The sequence below is a fragment of the Anser cygnoides genome, chromosome 5 (assembly GCF_040182565.1).
Source record: "Anser cygnoides isolate HZ-2024a breed goose chromosome 5, Taihu_goose_T2T_genome, whole genome shotgun sequence".
In the NCBI taxonomy this organism is placed as follows: Eukaryota; Metazoa; Chordata; class Aves; order Anseriformes; family Anatidae; genus Anser; species Anser cygnoides.
The window spans coordinates 3,468,783-3,486,522 of NC_089877.1; the positions used below are offsets into that span (position 1 = coordinate 3,468,783).

Here is a 17,740-nt window from a genome sequence, read left to right on the forward strand (position 1 = left end):
CTGCTTCATAAAGCTCTGAAACCCGGGGTTTATAACAGTGACCCTTAGACATAATATGTATCCAAACACAGATATCTGTGAGCGAAACGGAATGCATTGTTCTGGGAGGATAGTACAGCTCACAAAAATAACGATCTTGGAAACTATGAAGAGAGGTTGTGAGGCTCTTTGCTTTTTTATGTTTTTGTCTAATTTTGATAGGACACTCATTTTCAAAGGAAACTTTGGGAGAGGGTAAAAAAGCAGAAGGTATGAAAAATTAAAATTTAAGTATCCTGCTTACAACCAAATATCTCTGCAGCTGGGGTATAAAGTCTGCAGCAGACAGGAAAGGTCAAACCAAAATTGCAAATAATCTGCTTTCCCAGTTATATCTGTAATCTGAAAAAAAGTGTCTGATCATCCAGTCAAAATGAACCAGAGGCTGACTAGTGAGTGTAATTTCACTACTTTCATCAGGGGCTGATCCCAGGCATCCTGTCAAGCAGGCCCTGATGACATTGCCCTCAAAGTCTTGATCTTTGTACGGAAAGGAAGGCTCCCACTGAATTACGTATGAGGCCCTGAATGGGGCTGTAATACACCTACGCCCTACCTGGGCCACAAAAAGACCCAATCCCCACTGCAGTCCGGATACAGCCATTCTGTCCTGCAAAGGGCTGGTCACCTCCGGGAGGTACAGGTGCCAGGGTGAGAGCAGGGTGTTTGGCAGTGCCCAGCGCTGACTCCAGATTCGGGCTGGATTTAGCATGGGTCTTAAGCACATGCTCCAAACAGTGCATTTGGAAAGGTTTTGCATGAAACATCTGTTAAAGGAAGGAGGAAGAGTTCAAGCCTTAGCATCTCTGTTGGTTTTGAAGACAGATGTGGTATGGAGCAAGGCAGTTCTTGAAAACCGATACAGTCTCTTTCTCCAGTCTAGTAAGAGTTTTTCTAGTAAGAGAAACCTGGGCTCTCCTAATTGAACAATCGCGATGGTGCCCTTTGCAATATTAGTCAAAACAAGGAATGGTAGTCTTTGCAGAAGAATGTGAGTGATGAAAGACCACAAGATACTGAACCTTGGGAGTTATTTATCAGAAAAGCAAAAGGAGCCCTCTGTTTTAAAATATTTATCACCCTGATTTTGATAGCCTGTTTTATTTTCATGTTCCTTGAAGCCTTTTGTGTTCATTGCTGTAATACCTACCACTAAGACAGCCTTGAGTACCATGAGTATCCTTACTTCCACACCTAGTCAGTTATAACCTAGTGGTTATCTGCTACTTCCATGGCCTGGAATGCAACTTTGCTTTAGAGTTAGGCCTTTAGTATGCTGCAAAGAAGGAGGAGAAACTATGCACCAGTGTTGGCATTTCATGTCATCAGCTACCTCTGGAAGTCACCAGCTTGCGCTTAAGTGTGTTTTAATGTTCTGTTTCAGTGAAAAAGCATTTCCAAGAGAAACAAGGAAAAATGCCTGGCTTAGACCCACTAATGCTTGTATGACCTTTTGCTCTTGAGTGGTGGTTAAAAGATCCCTCTTTCAGGTCAAACCACTAACTGCTTTGAAGCTTGCTTTCTCATCTTCTTTAGGTTTATCATCTATATGGTCTGTCTAATGTGGGAAAACTTAGCTGTGATCTAATTTATGTTGGCCTATGTCACCAAAGAGAGAAGAAAATAATAGTCCTCTCTATCCGTAAGAAGTTCCATCTGCTTATTTCAAAACTAGATTGCCTGCCCTACGTCATGTCAAACAGAAAATGATCTTCGTGCTGGCACCCAGTGTAAACAGCTGGGCATGCTGATTCCTGAGGCTGCTCACAGCTGTCTTCAGCGTGGCACAGACTGCAAAGTGACTGTCACCACAGCCAGGCCTCTTCCAGGGCTCTCCTGGTGGAGCCCTGCTGGTATCATAGTGTGGCAGGTGTGCTTTTCTTGCTGGTCTGGCTTTTTCCTGCCCAATAAATTGCAATGGAAAAGGTGCCCTCCTTAATGCAAATCTCAGGTTTACAACTGAGATTTGATGCTCAACTGGCCTGTGATCATGGGGTTTGTCTTGATCTTTCTGTTCTTCAGCTCACCCTGTTGTTTGGGCCAAATCCCAACAACATAGATCCATTTTTGCCACATCTTCTTTTAGCTTTCCAGGTTTGTTATTTCTTCCTTGTCTCTCTTTTCAACTGCATTCACAAAGGGCTTCATTTTGTAACTGGAGGATGGATCATTATAGTAGGATCAAGTTTAATGGTAGTGAAGAAATGTATGGAAAAGGAGAATTAAACTTAGATATGCCATGTGTTTAGGCACATATGAGCGAGAAGTTGTTTCAAAAGTGTATGTGGTGCTGACATGTTCTATCTCTTTTCTCTTTTATGTCTTACCAATGGATTAGATCCTGGATGAGGTTGAAAGGAGAAGGGGCATTTCTGCTGCCTTGGTTTATCCGTTTATGAGGAGTCTGATGGAATCTCCTTTTCCTGCACCTGGGAAGACAATCAAAGTCAAAACCTTTCTACCTGGAGCTGGAAATGAGGTAAAAAGCAATTGCAAACATTAAGAACCAAAGCCTTTCCTCTCATCACTCCACTAACAAACAGCAAAATTAAAACAGGAGGAGAGGTACAGAATACTGCAAGTCATGTGGGGTGGTACTCCTTAAAAAGAAGGTGCAGGAGCTGCACCAGTGTTAATACATTAAAGCTTATTCCAGCTGATGATTATAAACCAATTTATCGTTATGTATTTGCTATTTGTATTTTTTAATAAGTTGCGTGTAAGCAAAAAAAAGTTCTAGTATGCCCGGCCCAGTGCAGTTAACAGAACTACAGCATTCTTGGGCTTTATCACAACGATAACAAGCTAGCATACATGTAAGTTTGGAAATGAATCTTTTTGGAAATAAATTCCTTTTACCTTGGCCTCAAACCAATATTCTATATTTGGAAAAGCAGGCCATATAAAAGTTTCTATGTGTATGTGCACGCGTGTAATAATTTCATTTTTTTACTGACTCAAGTAGCTAGAAGCCTACCCTTATAAAACATAGGCCTTACTAGAAATGAGTGTTGGTAACTTAAAGTTTTTTTTTGTAGCTTGAGGCTTACTAGCCATTTGGCATGACAAATTCTCAACTCTGCATGTCCTGATGTTAGTATGCAGCAGATCCATGCAGATGGGCAACTGTATAGAGCAATTATATTACTTGAGATAAGAATAGAATTGGGCCCACTTAGTGAAAGCTGGAAAAAAATAATCTTTTTAGGGTTATTTTACAACCCCTAGGGTTAGTTCTACAGCACTATTTCTATTTTTACATTGGACCGTATTTTCTCCAAGTGCAATGCCAGTGGCTTCAGTGGAGTGGACCTGTAAAGTCACTTGGGATGAAATGTAAAGGGTGCCTTGTAACAGTGACTTGCAGGGAATTTTTAAGTCACATGCATTTTCTCCTGGAGAAGCAAAGGGAAATTGAAAGGCTGATTGGTGTAACAGTGGTAAGATCGGACAGTGCTTTTTTGATGTGAATGTATATGGGAACCATGGATCTGCAGTTTTTCTATCCTCAGCTCAAGCATTTGAACTCTCCCAGAGAAAAATATTGAGATGATTCCAAACAAACAAACAACTCTTTTTCTGGCTGAGCTTTGCTCTCTGTTATGCTAGTACAAACTTGCTATTTAAATGGAATACATTGGTTTAATTAGGAACAGAATCTTGTCCTTCCATTGTGGCTCCTCTGGCCTAAACAAATATGATGATTAATTGGGAAGTAGACAGTATGTTTCTTTGTAAAGAGCAGACTGAAGCAGAAGGCTTTGCCAAGCAACAGAAAACATCTATGGCATTTGTAAAAGCTGCCGTAACTTGCATTGCGTCCTACCCCCCAGCAAGATTTTAGTGTTGGAAGTTTTGCAGCAAAACTAACTCCTCATGATTTGGCACATAAATATGATCGGAGCTTCCAAAACCAATGCTAAGGAATTGAAGTGGACACCTTTATTGAATGTGAGAAAGGGTAAGCAGGCAACATTTCCCTAAGAGGTATCAATGGTACGTCACCATTCCACAATTTGATTCTTTCTGTTGTCTGGGTCAACAGCACACCAATGGGTATGTAATACTCTGTCACTCTAATGTTTATGTATTTCTTAAAAAAATCGATTAACGGTACACAAATACTGTTCTGAGTGACTTTTTAGAGTCCTATGTCACTGTTCACGAACAGTATTGCAACTTAATAGGTATGAAAAGGTTTAGTTTCAGTGTCCTGTGGTCTTGCTGCTGATCATATCCTTAAAACAGTGTGTTTGTGAGGAATTTTGTAAGGGCTACTCAAGTTTATTGCTACTCAAGCAATACTCTATGCTAGTGGAATGTGGTGTCATGTGCATGAAAACATAGAAGTGGTTTAAAGCAGTAAAGTGACGGTGATTTTTGGACATGTGAGAAGGAGATGTATATATGTTCCTGCTAATATGTCTACAGAGATTTCAACACAGCTTTAAGTCGGCCAACTTTTCCCCTTTCCCTTCTGTTTCCTCAAATTCCTCAGTAGTTCATCATTTGCTGTCTTGCACTTCGTATTTTTCTTCTTCTCTTATTCTCTTCTTCATGTTATTTTTCTGTCTTCTTTTTTCTGTCCTCTGTCTTCAAGCTCCACATCTGAGCATGTCAATTGCAGAGATATAATAAAGGAAGATATAATAATCGAATCAAGCAAAAGGCATTTGAGAAAAGGAAGGAGAGGGCCTGAGGTCATGGATGAAGTATGAAAATTAGACTTTAAAGGGATGTCACAAGTCACCATCTAAGACCTTGTCCTGACTCCCCAGTTAAGTATATATATATATGTGTGTACATATGTTTGTGACAAAAAAAAAAAAAAAGGCTATAAACACTAGCTAGTGACTTATGTGTCACAAAGGAGTGAAAATGAAGTAAATTGTTATTAAATTTTGCACTACACTTAAGTTCAGTCCTTGACTTCCATCTAGATGTGAGTTTGAACTGCTAGCTCTGTTGATACCAAATTTACCTTGTCTTTATGGCTGTTTTAACCCTGCAAGCTTCCAGTTCCAGTGTTTCCAGTTTGCTGCTTGCTTCCTACTGTTGACTCAGCCAAGCTTTACATCTCTGACAGGATGTTTAGAAGGCAGAGTTATGCATCCCTAGGAAATGATAGCAGATTTAGTGCATACAACTGTATTCTGGGAAGAAAATTACCTGATAGTGAATTCTGTAACACGCCATTTCTCTGGAGTGCTGTGCCACCAGCCTCTGTTTCCAAAGGAGGATGGGCACTGTTCTCCATGCCCACTCAACAGGCAAGCCTGGACCAGGGTGCCGGGTGCCCCTGGTGCTGTCAGCCCTGACTACTGACAGTGACTGATGTTTGTTAAATGTGTTCAGGTCATTGAGCTGCGGCGGCCAATGGACTCACGTCTGGAGCACGTGGACTTTGAATGCCTTTTCAAGTGCCTCAGTGTTCGTCAGATCATCAGGATCTTTGCTTCTCTCCTATTGGAGCGGCGTGTGATTTTTGTAGCAGACAAGCTCAGGTAAGCGACAAAGGAACCTGAACCTCATGGTGTTAGGGCACTGCTCTCTCTTGACACAAAAAGCTTTAAGAAATGTCTAGAATGACTGTCAGATGTGAAGATCCTCTCACTGCAGGATTTAAATAATTTTTAAGTCAGTGGAAGTTATTTGCATCAAGTGGGGAACACGTTCTCTACCTGTCACTAGCTACGAGCTGCTTGTTCTGTTTTAGCTCCCTGTCTGTAAAATCGTGATACCAGTACTTATCTGCTTCGTAGTCAACAAATGTTTGCACAACATTTTGAAGTAATATAGTCCTAATAATATTTCATTTCTGTTTTGGAACAAAGTACTCATGAACAGTAGCAGAGATCATCACTGTGGTGCTTCACCTTTGGCCATACAGCCACCCAACAGCCACCCAACAGGTGAAGGGGGTGAGGTACAGGTCATGACTCCATGTGGCCTTTACCAAGAAAATGGGAGCTCCGTGTAGGCTGCACCTCTGCCCTGCAGCAAAGAATCAGCCCTTTTTTAGACGCTTGTGTAATCTATATATGAAAGTGTGGGCATTGTAAAGAAGACATTCTTTGCTGTAGCATGAGAAATAATAAAAGATAGCAAATCAAAGTAAAGACTATAATTTATTAGATTCAGAAATATCCAGCATCTTTTAAAAGGACACAAAAGACAGTATGGGTGGTTAAAAACACAGATGGATCTACCCAAACAAACTCTCTTAAGCACTTTATCAGTCCTGACCTTCTCTGAATGACCGCCAGAAATAATAGCTGCACTTAGTGGCTGCCAGTGTATATAATAGCAAAAATACTTTGCATAGTAAAAGCTTTACAACCTTTAGGGGAGAATTTCTTAAAGCTGCAGACCCTTCTCAGGTTATAAAGTTATTTCCTTAGCAGTCTTTTTTGTAGTATAGAACAACAGGACCATTTTATTTCATCCCTCCCCTGTCAGTAACCCTTAGTTTGAATGAACATTTGGGATAACTTAATTTCACAAAAACTCCTGGTGAGAATTGTGCAGCTAGTCCAGGGTTTCTGCAGTACCTTACAAGATATGTGAGTCACACCATGAATATTGGGGCAGGTGGCTTTTGAAAATACTGTTGATGTGCTCCTTCTGACTGTTTTTCTACTGCATGCTTAATTACATCATTTTGCCTGTTCCTATTTTACTGTTCATATAGCAGAATCAGTGGCACCCACAAGTCTTACTCTAAGTCAGAATGACACAGTTCTGTGTTGCTTCAAATGGCACAAAGATTTGAGTGGAAACTCACTGAAATGGTACAGAGGAAATGAGGGCTATACTGTGCTGCTGCCAACCGTTGCACTGCTTCAGAGTTCCCAGTTACTTCTTTTAGTGTTCGGGTTTGGCAGAGTACCCTGAACCTTGATCTTGACGGTGGGCATGGTACTGTGGGGTGGCTTTCTGCAAGAGCCATCCTCAGCTGTGAGGGGACAGAAAGCAGTCATTCTCAGGAGTGTTTCTCTGGGAAAGCTGGCCTCACCAGTATCATGTAATGCTTCTGGGCACTGTTCAGAGAAATGAAACAATTAAACCTACTTTGACAGACTTGTAGCAGCTTGGCTTGGAAAACAGTTCATGTTGCTGATGCTGAGGCTAATGAGGTCTTGTGGCTGCTCCTGTAAGAAGGGACAGAAACCTTCTTACAAAAAGGTTTATATACATGTACTTTATTATCTATTTTATTATACCTACATGCAGCCTTTATTACATACGTTGTTTTGTTTCTGCTAAAAAGAATATGACATAATCTGACGTGGTAGATAAGGCCCTGGATAAAGTCTCGGGAATCCCAAGTTCTCCTTCTGAACCCGCTGACCTGCTGTGTGATGCATGCCGGAAATGTAGCTCCTCTTTTTATTTTTTTCTTTCTTATCTTTTGTTTGGTCTGTCTGGGATCCTAAATGCTTCAGGACAGAGAATGTTTCTTGCTCTGTGTGTGTGCATAGTTATACTTGATACAGCATGGGGATCTAGGAGGTACTGTAAAAGAGAAACTAATAATGAGTCCTTTGACAAAGGCCCCAAGAAAGCGACAGTAAGAAGTGGATTTAAATTCAATACTTACAGAGGTTTTCATGATTTAAATGGGGATGAAGTCTAAAATGAAACACTCTGGCTTTGGGCTAATAACTGTCTGTCTTGGAACCTTTGGCTTGTCTGAGATGAATTTTGTTTATGGGCATCATGGCTGAAACTGAAGGAGTTTACCAGTAACGTGGAAAAAAAAAGAAGTGAAATATCTTACAGGTCCGGTCTGTGGGCCCAAAGTACCAGAGCAGGAAATTAAAAAGATTTTACAAGGGTTTGATTTCTGCATGTACCCAAAAAATAGCTTAGAAATAAATGATGAGGTTTAGGCTTCAACAATGAGATGCAATGGGTTTTTGTGGCTGCCTATTTAGCAGGTCTCCAAGCAATAAATGATTTCACACATTATACAAGTTTCAGAAAGTCACACCTAGTGAAGTGAGATTTATTCAATAAATTGTTATTTATGGTTCTTATATTGCCTGGAGTGTGAAAATTTGTTCCAAAGACGTTGCCATCTTTCAATACAGAATGTGATGCTACCAGCAGTAAGGAAGCAATAGTAAGGTTTTGAATGACAAGCCTGTGAGGTAGCCTTGGTTGGTTATGCATGTGTGCAGTTAGTTGTGTTTTTGTTTTTGTTCATTTTTGTTTTTGTCTGTTTTGTTTTTGTTTTTCCAATAGGTTGCTTATATTTTTTTTTCTGCTTGAAATTGAGTGAATAAATCCCTGCAGATATTTGCTCACCTTCAAAAATCCATTTGAATCTGCCAGTGACCTTTCAGTATTTTGCTTTCCATGAATAGTCAAGAAAACAACAGAGAAATAAAGATAAAAACAGAGAAATCTGGAGGAATAATAAGTCAGAAAAAGGACACTTAGAGGTCCAATTCCTCAAACATCTATCAGCATCTGTCCCATCCTGTCCCATCCCAGTTCCAATACATGTCCCATCTGGGAGCCCTTATTTATGTTCCTGGTATTCTGCCTGATCAACCCAACTATGAAAAATCCCACAACTCTGCCAGCTGCAAAGGAAGAGCTGCTCTGGTGCAGTCCTTTGGGGCTTACAAAGCAAGGCAGCAGATGCAAAATCAGGGGGTTCCTGGGCTCAAGGGACATTGGTGTGACTGCAGGCACGAAGGTAGCAACAGAAAATAAATAGATAGCAAACACTGGAGGGAAAATATTTCTTTGCTTGTTTTAGTTTTGTGCTGAGGAGATGACTTTACAGGCATGTTTGCTGAGGGGCAGGGTATTGAATCACGCCTGAGAGAACAGGCTCACTGACTTTTCCCCTAAATGCGTAGAGAGGGGGAAAGGAAGGACTTGGGCATCTCAGTGTCACTTTGTTATAATCCCATTTTTTTATGAATAAAAAGTGCTGTTGCTGTAATCTGCTATATCGTGAAGGACTTTGAGCATATTTTGCTTATATTTCACATGTGGGTCCAATCCAAAGCCAGCCGGAGTCAGTGAGAGCATTTGGATGGGGCTTGTCTTTTGCTGTGGATTGAAATCCAAGAGTATTTTTTTCAGTGGAAAGCTTTAGGGGCTGCAAAAGGTGTCTGTTGAGTCCCTTGTAAAAGGCAAAGTAACTTCTCATTGTCTTTTTTTGTTTGTTTGTTTTAATGAAATATTTCAACTACTTATCAGTGATGCATCAGCATGGGCCTCAGAGAAAATCTCTCCTGACAGGAACGGGTTTTATGCTTCCAAATCATGTAAGTGAACTCAGAAATGTACCCCAAGGCAAGGGTGGGCCGTGCATTTTCTCTGGCAGTGCCAGCTCAGGAAGTCCCCTTTCCTGCTCGCCTTGTTTGTTCCTGCCCCAGACCATGCTCTCCTTCACCCAGAAGGCGGTGGTGCCAGCCCAGCCACAGTAGGAGTTACTCGTTTTGCAGAGTTTCCCCAAGCCAGATAGCCCTCTCAGCGGAGAGCTCTCATGCTAGGACACTGTTTTCCTCCCTTAGGGATGACCACAGATGACTGTCTTCCCCCGGAGAGCTTTTTCCTTCCTGTTTCTCTGCCCCTCGGCCAGCTCACGTGCCCTGGCCCGTGTGGGGCAACCTGGCGCGACACAGACCAGCTGTCTGTCACCTGGTGGGCTACAGCCCTGAGCTACCCTTCTCTGCAGTGCTCACCCCATGAAGTCAAGAGGCACTGTTGCAAGCAGAAGCTAGGCACCCACTAGGTGGGAAGACTTAACAGCTGTTAAGGATAAAAACCACCCTGCCCCTTCCCAAAGTATTTGGGACTGCCAGGAGGAATCTATTCCAGCACAACTGTAGAAAGTTCAGGCACATCCCAGACCTGACCAAAGGTTATAGGCTCCAGACAGAAACACTGACTAATGCAGGACAGAAGCATAAATATGTAAATATTTGTGGGAAGTCATCCCGCAGGCATGTCTTTGTTAACTCTGAGGAGCAAAAAGGGAGCAGAGTGTACTTGTATAAAAGTGCAAAGGCTTTCAGAACAAACGGTGGCATTTTCCTAATCTCACGGACAGAGACAGTTTAGGGCTGTCCATGTTATGCTCGGGATGTTCAGGGAGCATTGACGCTTGTCCTCGTATTTGAATCTATTGTTTTGGAAGTCATGAGGTTATGCTAGAAAGCAGCACATTTAGCAGTTACAAGGCTGGTCCCAGTCTCTCTGTACCTACCTAGAAAAACAATATTAGGGATCCTTTTCATCCAGCAGAGAATATCATAATATAATCTCGTAGCTCAAGTTAGCACGTGCAGATTCAAATAGGAGTTAAGTGGCAACATTTTGGTAGTAAGAGTAAACTATTATTTTTCAGCCCTGTAGCAAGGTCAGGTGGAAAAGCAAGACTAGTTAAATTTTGTGCAGATTAATAAGGTAGAATATAATCCCCTACTTCCCTTATTATTATTTATTAATAAAATTAGGATATAATTCTCACAAACTAATCATGGTAATTGGTAATGAAGCCTTGCCAGGCTCACCTGCTTCCTGCTCCTTACCACTAGTCTGCCATATCATAAAACTCATAAGATCTGCCAACCTGCAGGTTGAAAGGTAAAAATGTATATGTTGGGATGGAGACAGAGTGTGCTCAGTACACAGATAGTGATCTCTGGCCAGGAATAAATATTTCCTTTACTTTCCCCTGTCACAAAAACCTCCACAAAAAACTGCGAGGTCAATTTGACAGCAAATGCATGCCGGAAAGCAATTTTTGAGGTATACTTTACAGTGTTCAGTCTTTAACTGATCTATACCACTTCTGAGGAGAGGCTGCAGGAGACACAGCTGTGTCTTCTCTTGGTCACAGCTGGCACAGCCCTTTATTGAGCCAAAAGTTCAGCTCTTTGTCTCAAGGAAAACTTTTTTTTCCCCATCATCATCTGTGCATTGAAGACGTTTAGAGATGCAATCTACCATACCTGTTGAAATGTGTAATAGCTTCCAGATCTTCTGTCTTCTTTATTTCTTTCCTATCAAATAAAGCTGTAATCTTCCGTGAGTAGGATGTTTGTATGCAGCCCAGACCTGCAAGATGATGAGTGCCTCATCTTACCATCTAAATGCAAGAATTGGAAGTGTTCAATGTGATGTGAAGTTGGTAGCTTAAGGTAACTAGCAGAGGTGTCTCTTCAGATTTTGAGAGAGAAATTTTGCACTTTGTTCTGCCTTCTCAAGAGAGACTTATACTTTGTACCACTTGGAGTGGTACCAATCTGGCATTGAGATACTGTGATGACTGATGCCAGTAGGGAAACTGTACATTGACAGTATTTCAATGGATTTTCTCAGGAAATGTATCAGGCAGAAGAGAGCCTGAGAAACAAAATGAACTTTCTAAGTCCCTGTCTTGTTTAAGATTACACAGTCCCATAGAAAAGCAATGTAATAATGACCTTTTTAATATGTAGTAAGCTTCGCTGGTGTTTTTTAATATGCCATATCACTAGAAGGGTATAATAAGCTCGTATAATTTTCCTTTTCCTCCTTTCCTCCTACCTTTTCCTTCTTTCCGGTAATATTTACTCAGGTCACCTTAGGCTTTGGCTAAAGCTCTACTGTGGGAAAACATCATCGTTTTCTCACTTCTGGTTTGTGCAACAAAATTCTTTCGCTCTTCCACTTCACCATGAAAGAGAATGGCATAAAATTATCTTCTGGATTGTTTATTGGTGTAATAACTGTATGTCAATAAGTTGCAACAGTTTCCCAACTTGTCCTTTAGCTCCGAGTAAGGGGATTTAAACAGATTCTCTGTTTATGGCTTTTGAATAAGAAGGATTAGGGTGTTGGAATTGTTCTTCTCCTCCTTTGTCACTATCTAGAAAAATTCTCTGTCCCGCTTTACAGCTGTCATGTTGTTAATAGTGAAGTGATTGCCAGTGAATCTGACCAACAGCGTGAATGTTAACAATGACTGGTGGGAATGAAGGGTCCTGGTGTGGAAAGCGCAAATAGTAGCTGACACTCCTCTGGAGCACCTGGGCCTGAACCACTTTCATTATGGTCTTATGCTAAGAAGCTGTCCTGCAGGAAGGGTCTAGGTAACTCTATGGGCACTAAGGATAACTTTCTCCTTTGAAATGTTGGTTGTTCTTTTAACCACCTGACAGAGCTTGGGCAAGTAAGTGGTTGATGTGTCCGATGAATGATTTCTTGCCAAAAATCTGTTTCTGAAAAACAGAAAGAAAGCTTCCTGTATAGTCCAAACCAAACCTGTATTTGTTTGTTCTTGGATAGTATGTATCCTCTAATGAGGGGTGTAATTATAAAATGTTGGAAGTCTAACTGATTAACTGATTAACAAATCCAGTGGCAGATTAACAAATCTGTTTAGCTAGGAGACATCTTCCTTGGCTGTTCCTCCCAACACCTCCTGGCTGCTCTATGGCACTGTAATGTACCTGCTTATTCCTTATGCTGTTGACAATAAATCACAGTTGGGCACAGGAGCTCTACTCTGTAACATGGGCTGCCATGAGCATCACAGACATGGTCTTTGTTCTCTTTGTTGTCATCTTAGAAAATACTAAAATTTGAATAATAATACTCTTAGAATGTATTTTGAACACCTGAAGTTCTGTGATATTCTCTGTTCTGATTAGATGGGATATTTGCCATGACAAAAAAAATAGAGAGGCTTTTCTGTGTACGTGCTTATGAACAAACTTTCATGGGTGAGCAATGAAAGGACAGGCAAGCAGCATCATGGACCCTCACTCTTTCTGTGCCACATTGCCTCATGCACTTGCAAAGTGAGGCTGCTGGTGCAACTACAACGGTAGGACAAGATCACACATGATAGGGGAGAATGTTGCAAACTTACACCAAATGAGATGTGGTCAGAGAAGAATTTATGGATGAAGATGTTGTCCACTCATTTTTATATAAAATATGGTGAGGAGGGACCAGAAATGGACAACATCCACAGAGGATGACACAAACCTTCAGATGGATTTCTTGCATTAATTGTACCCGTTGACACAGCAGTGTGGCAAGTTCTGTCTCCACAAGTTAAAGTCAGAGAAAACAAGTCCAAAAAGTGGTTTGTGACCACTGTGTTTATAACAAAAAATGGCCTCTCTGGCATCATCAGTAGCATGGAGGACTCATTGTTTGGGCTCTCCACAACTCCTTGGAATCTGTCCCAGAATTACCTGTACCACTGGTGCCCCACTGATAAGGACACAGCACTGCCAGACAGGTGAGGCCATATTATGATTCCTTTATGAGAATGTTACAGGCTCATCTTTTCTCAGTCTGCATCACACTGGATAACACCTGAAGTGTGACTCATCTAGCAAAACAAGGTTAGGGTTTGGCTTATTTTGATGGGGAAGAAAACACCATATGAGGGGCATGAGGGATAAGTAGCTACACTCTTTGAGTTGTAAGCATAGTTAAAAGAATTCTGTGAAGGAGGATAACTGATAATTGGCTGATGTGATGTAGAAAATATGCATTTCCTACTTGGTTTGTGTCCCCTCTCCCTGCCAGTGTTATCACTCTGGCCTTGTTTGCACTCAGTGAGATATCACAAAGCTGGTTTGCAGAAAACATGTCAGCGCTCAGATTAGGGGAGCCACTGTGACTTGAATCTGCCTTTCTTTCACATGTGGTAAATGCACAGTTAGACTCCAACTTCTGCATCAGGCTGGTGCCGCCACATGCAAGAAGCCTGGCTTGGAAAGCAACGAAGTGTCCTTGAGGCTGATGGGCACGTTCCAATAGCAGTGCTGCTGGTTTGCTGAATCAGTCTCATCCTGGGAAATGCTCAGCTCCTGGATAACATTTTTCCTTTGTTACACTCCTCTGATAAGTGAAGAATTTTGACCTGCTTCTTGGGCTGAGTTGTTAGCTCACTGCTGATACTGGGTAGTACGTGTTACAGTTCATCTGTATTAAGCAGAGAGGGGAGATCTCCCATCTTCTATTTTTAGAGAATTCTTTATGCTGTTGTATACAACAACTGTAGCAGTATTTGTTGAAGTATGGGTAGTGATTAGATATAAAACGTTCAAACCTGGCTGCTGAGTTGGGGTTGGGCAGAATCATGATGAATATAGAGGCAAGAAGCAAATAAGTGTAGCAATTACTAAGGAATATTCTCTCTCTCTCTTTTTTTTTTTTTCATGGCAGCCAAGCCTTTATTTTTAGTTTGGTTTTAAGTAGAACATCAGCAGAGAAACATTACATCACAGTGTAGATTCAATCTGAAATTAAGCCTGAAAAGGAAGTAAACATTATAAAATGGCAATGATTTCCATAATTATTGCCTTTTATTCAAGCATGGGTATAATGGCTGACCTTGCAGAGACTGCCAGCCTCTCTGTACAGTCCTTTCTAATAGGAGCTGCGACAGGAGGAAAAATGGTAATAAATTCTGGCTGCTGTAAACAGCTGAGTTTAATACATGCTGCAGTGCTCTTTACACTGTCTTAGACAGAGGAGAGATGGCTTTTCTCTTGTGCCCCAGGGGAGGTGGACTGCAGGGATGCCTGTATCTAGCAGAATCCGAATCAGAAGCTGCCTGTGAGCAGTGTTTCCCATGAGCAAAGGGCCGTGCCAGGGAGATGAGAGGTGCCCTGGCTGCAGCAGGAAAGTCCTCGTCCCCATGTGCCCCTGTGGGGTGGGCCCTTTGTAAGGGGGTTCTGCCATGGGGAATTCGCTGTTGGGGAGAGAATCAAACAATTTAATTAAAAGTAAATTAAGGCATTAAGAGTTAATAAATGTATTAATGGTATATTAAAATTAAAAATAATTAATACATTCAAAAATTACAGTGTCTCTTTCCAAACGACCTTATAAAGGCTTGAGGGATTCTCTGTAGTTTGTTTTACCCCTGAAGGGCTTCTAAACAAGCAAAAAAGGATTCAGATTTCAGATGCTGAAACATGCCTTGCTGACAAAGAGAAGCTAACTTTACAGCCATTCAAACAGCACTCCTTTCCACAGCAGTCAGGGTACTCATGGCTCAAAAGGGGCTGTCATGTCTTGTGCATGCACTTGTGGGCTGATCTGATGAGAATAGAAGTGGAAGAAGGAAAGGTCTTTTAGGCTTCATTTCAGCAAAGTATTTCAGCTTGACAAAAGTAAATTAAGGCTGAAATTGTGCTGAAGTACTTCTCTGAATCAAAGCCTAAAAGAGTATTTTGCCTGTTCCCTTATGCTTGAGTTTTAATTGGTGAAGCGAGACATGAACTAACTATAATTCCTGCTATTCTGTAATCATTAGAAATGATTTTTCTATCAGTGTCCAGGTAGGTTACTGTGTTAGAATTAATTTGCATTTGTTTCAAACAGCAATAAGCTAAGCACTAATTCTGGTGTTCATTTTGATTGTAATCTCCTGTCTTGCACATATAGATATATGTAATCATTGTGGAGGAAACTTATCTTTTCAGTTTGCAAATTTTTCCTGATAGAAACCATGCATTTGTGTGTGTTTGCTTATCAGCAACTTGCGTGTAGTGCGGGGGCATGGTACAAAACTGGCTGAAGTGTAAGAATGTTGATAATAACTGATTTGCATCTGTACCTGCATCTGAAAGCAGTCCTATGAATAGGCAGATCTCCCAGAGCCTTTGTTAATTGCAGACCTTATGCACTAACACATAAAGGTATCCTTTGATCTGTAATCAGCAGTGAGATTACCCAGGGCAGCTTCGCTTCTCAAACATCTCCAGTTCAGCTTCGCTTCAGTATTGAGTTACAAGCACTAAGGTATTTATTGCTTCATGTTCTTCCTGGTGAGGAGGTTGTCCCATATGCTTCCTGTAGTCATCTTCTGTCATGCTCCCCCAGCCCTCTCTGCATCTGATGCTGCACCTCTGAATGTGGCTATTGTTCACGAGTGCCTGTGTTTGCACATTCCCTGACTCAGGGCCTTTTCTCATGGCCATAGCCATGCAGTCCGATTGCTCCATCACCATGCTCTCTTTTCCTGTAGCAACAATGACTCACATGATTTTGTTTTGAAATATTCATGGGGTAGGTCTTCTTGCTAAAAAGCTGCAAAAACATGTCATTTATTTGGTTTGAGTCAAAAGAGAGGAATTCCAGGATTTTTTCCCTATTTAAACAGCCTGGAGTGGTAAATGAGAAACAATCAGCAATAATTTTGCATAGGTAGAAAAGCCAGCATGTTTGAGAATTTCACACAGCCTGGATAATTGAAAATGTCCTGCCTCATTGTATCAAGGACTCATTCTTAAATTCTCATTTTATTCCTCCCTGGCCTATCTGGGGAGTAGTTGGTGGTATCTGGGTTAATGAAACACATGTTCTCACAGCACAACAGCCCCAGGCACGAAGCACAAGCCATTGATCTAGGGAGCTCTGGGTGCCTGCCACCTCAGAAGGGGGTGCCTCAGGGTCAAGGAGTGTACTGCAGCTGAGCACTCACACTGGGGAGCAGGAAAAAAGCAGTAACATCTCCCTGTCATCATCTAGCTCTTCAGACAGACCAGAGATCTTCAAGGGCTTCCTTTAAAAGCTGGCCTCCTGCAGGAATGCTGCAAGAGCTGATTGCAGCGAGACGGCTGCAGTATGGAGACTGTTACTCATGATACTAATATATTTTCATTTATATCTTGTCCATGATGCTGTTACTTGGTCTTATCCACCTGAATGAAACTGCTGCTATTATTTAGTCTTATCCACTGAGAGAAATGTTTATTTTTTCAGTGTTTGGGTGTGTGTTGTATCTGGTGCAGTGCAGTTCTGACCCAAATGCCAGCCTGTGCAGTAACCGGAATCCGCCCCCAACACACACACTCCATTTCTCATCCAAACTTTAGCAGTCTGCCACAATTTTCACTGCCATTTTCCCTTTACTGATGCCTTTCCAACTTTCTGCTTTTTCCTTCCCCTCTGCCACTGCAGTTTGTGTGTGGTGAAGGAGGAGGCTGGCCAAATTCTCGGCCTTGTAGTTTCTTCCCAGAGCCCTTTACAGTCCTCTGCAAATCTCTCAGACCATTTCGTCTTGCAGAGTTGTTGCAGACTTCGCCCTCTCTCTCAGAGACTGGATGGAACTAACCCAAGATCTGGGGAGGTGTTGAAGGGTGCAGTAGAAAAGTGTCAGGCGGCCAGTCCTGCTACAGAGTTCATCAGTGGCATGAGGACAGGAGCTACCACAAGAAAGCACTGCTGTGGCCTGTGATCAGACACGTGGGTGTGTAATACCCACCTGAGTCAAGGTATTACACTGGGGAAGGTCAGAGGCTCCAGACTCCAACCACAAGTGGGAGGAAGCCCTCCCAGGCAGACGAGGGGATGTGGGTCAGGAAGGTGACGCGGTCACTGAGCAGTTGTAGGCTGGAGCACGTATGCGTTAAAACAGCAGCTGAAGGTGTTCAGCAAATGTGGACAGAGTAGCATAATTAAGTCAGCAGGAAGAAATGAGAAACATGAAAAGGCTGTGGAAAAGTAAACACAGGCGGTGGAAAGACTTCTTTGTGAATTTACATTTTTGGCTTCATTTCTCCATCCAAGGAAACAGCAGGACCAGTGCTGTGCATGGTCCAGAGCATCCACGCAGAGCTGGCGCCACCCCTAGGGTGACAGACCTGCTGTGTGGCTTGGACCTACATGTAGGGGTGGTCCTCCCTCCCCTCCTGGCAGATTGAGCTTGTCCATTCCTTGG

General features: G+C 41.9%; 1 protein-coding gene across 7 annotated transcripts in view; it reads left to right on the top strand.

Annotated features, from left to right (window-relative positions):
• The window catches only part of DENND2B (DENN domain containing 2B), a 165,497-nt gene that overhangs the window by 137,531 nt on the left and 10,226 nt on the right, over positions 1-17,740 (top strand). For all 7 annotated transcript variants that reach the window (XM_048069987.2, XM_066997293.1, XM_066997292.1 and 4 more), the window contains 2 exons: positions 2,378-2,518; positions 5,395-5,543. In XM_048069987.2, coding sequence (XP_047925944.1) covers positions 2,378-2,518; positions 5,395-5,543 — 290 coding nt within the window. The remainder of the gene's footprint in view (positions 1-2,377; positions 2,519-5,394; positions 5,544-17,740) is intronic.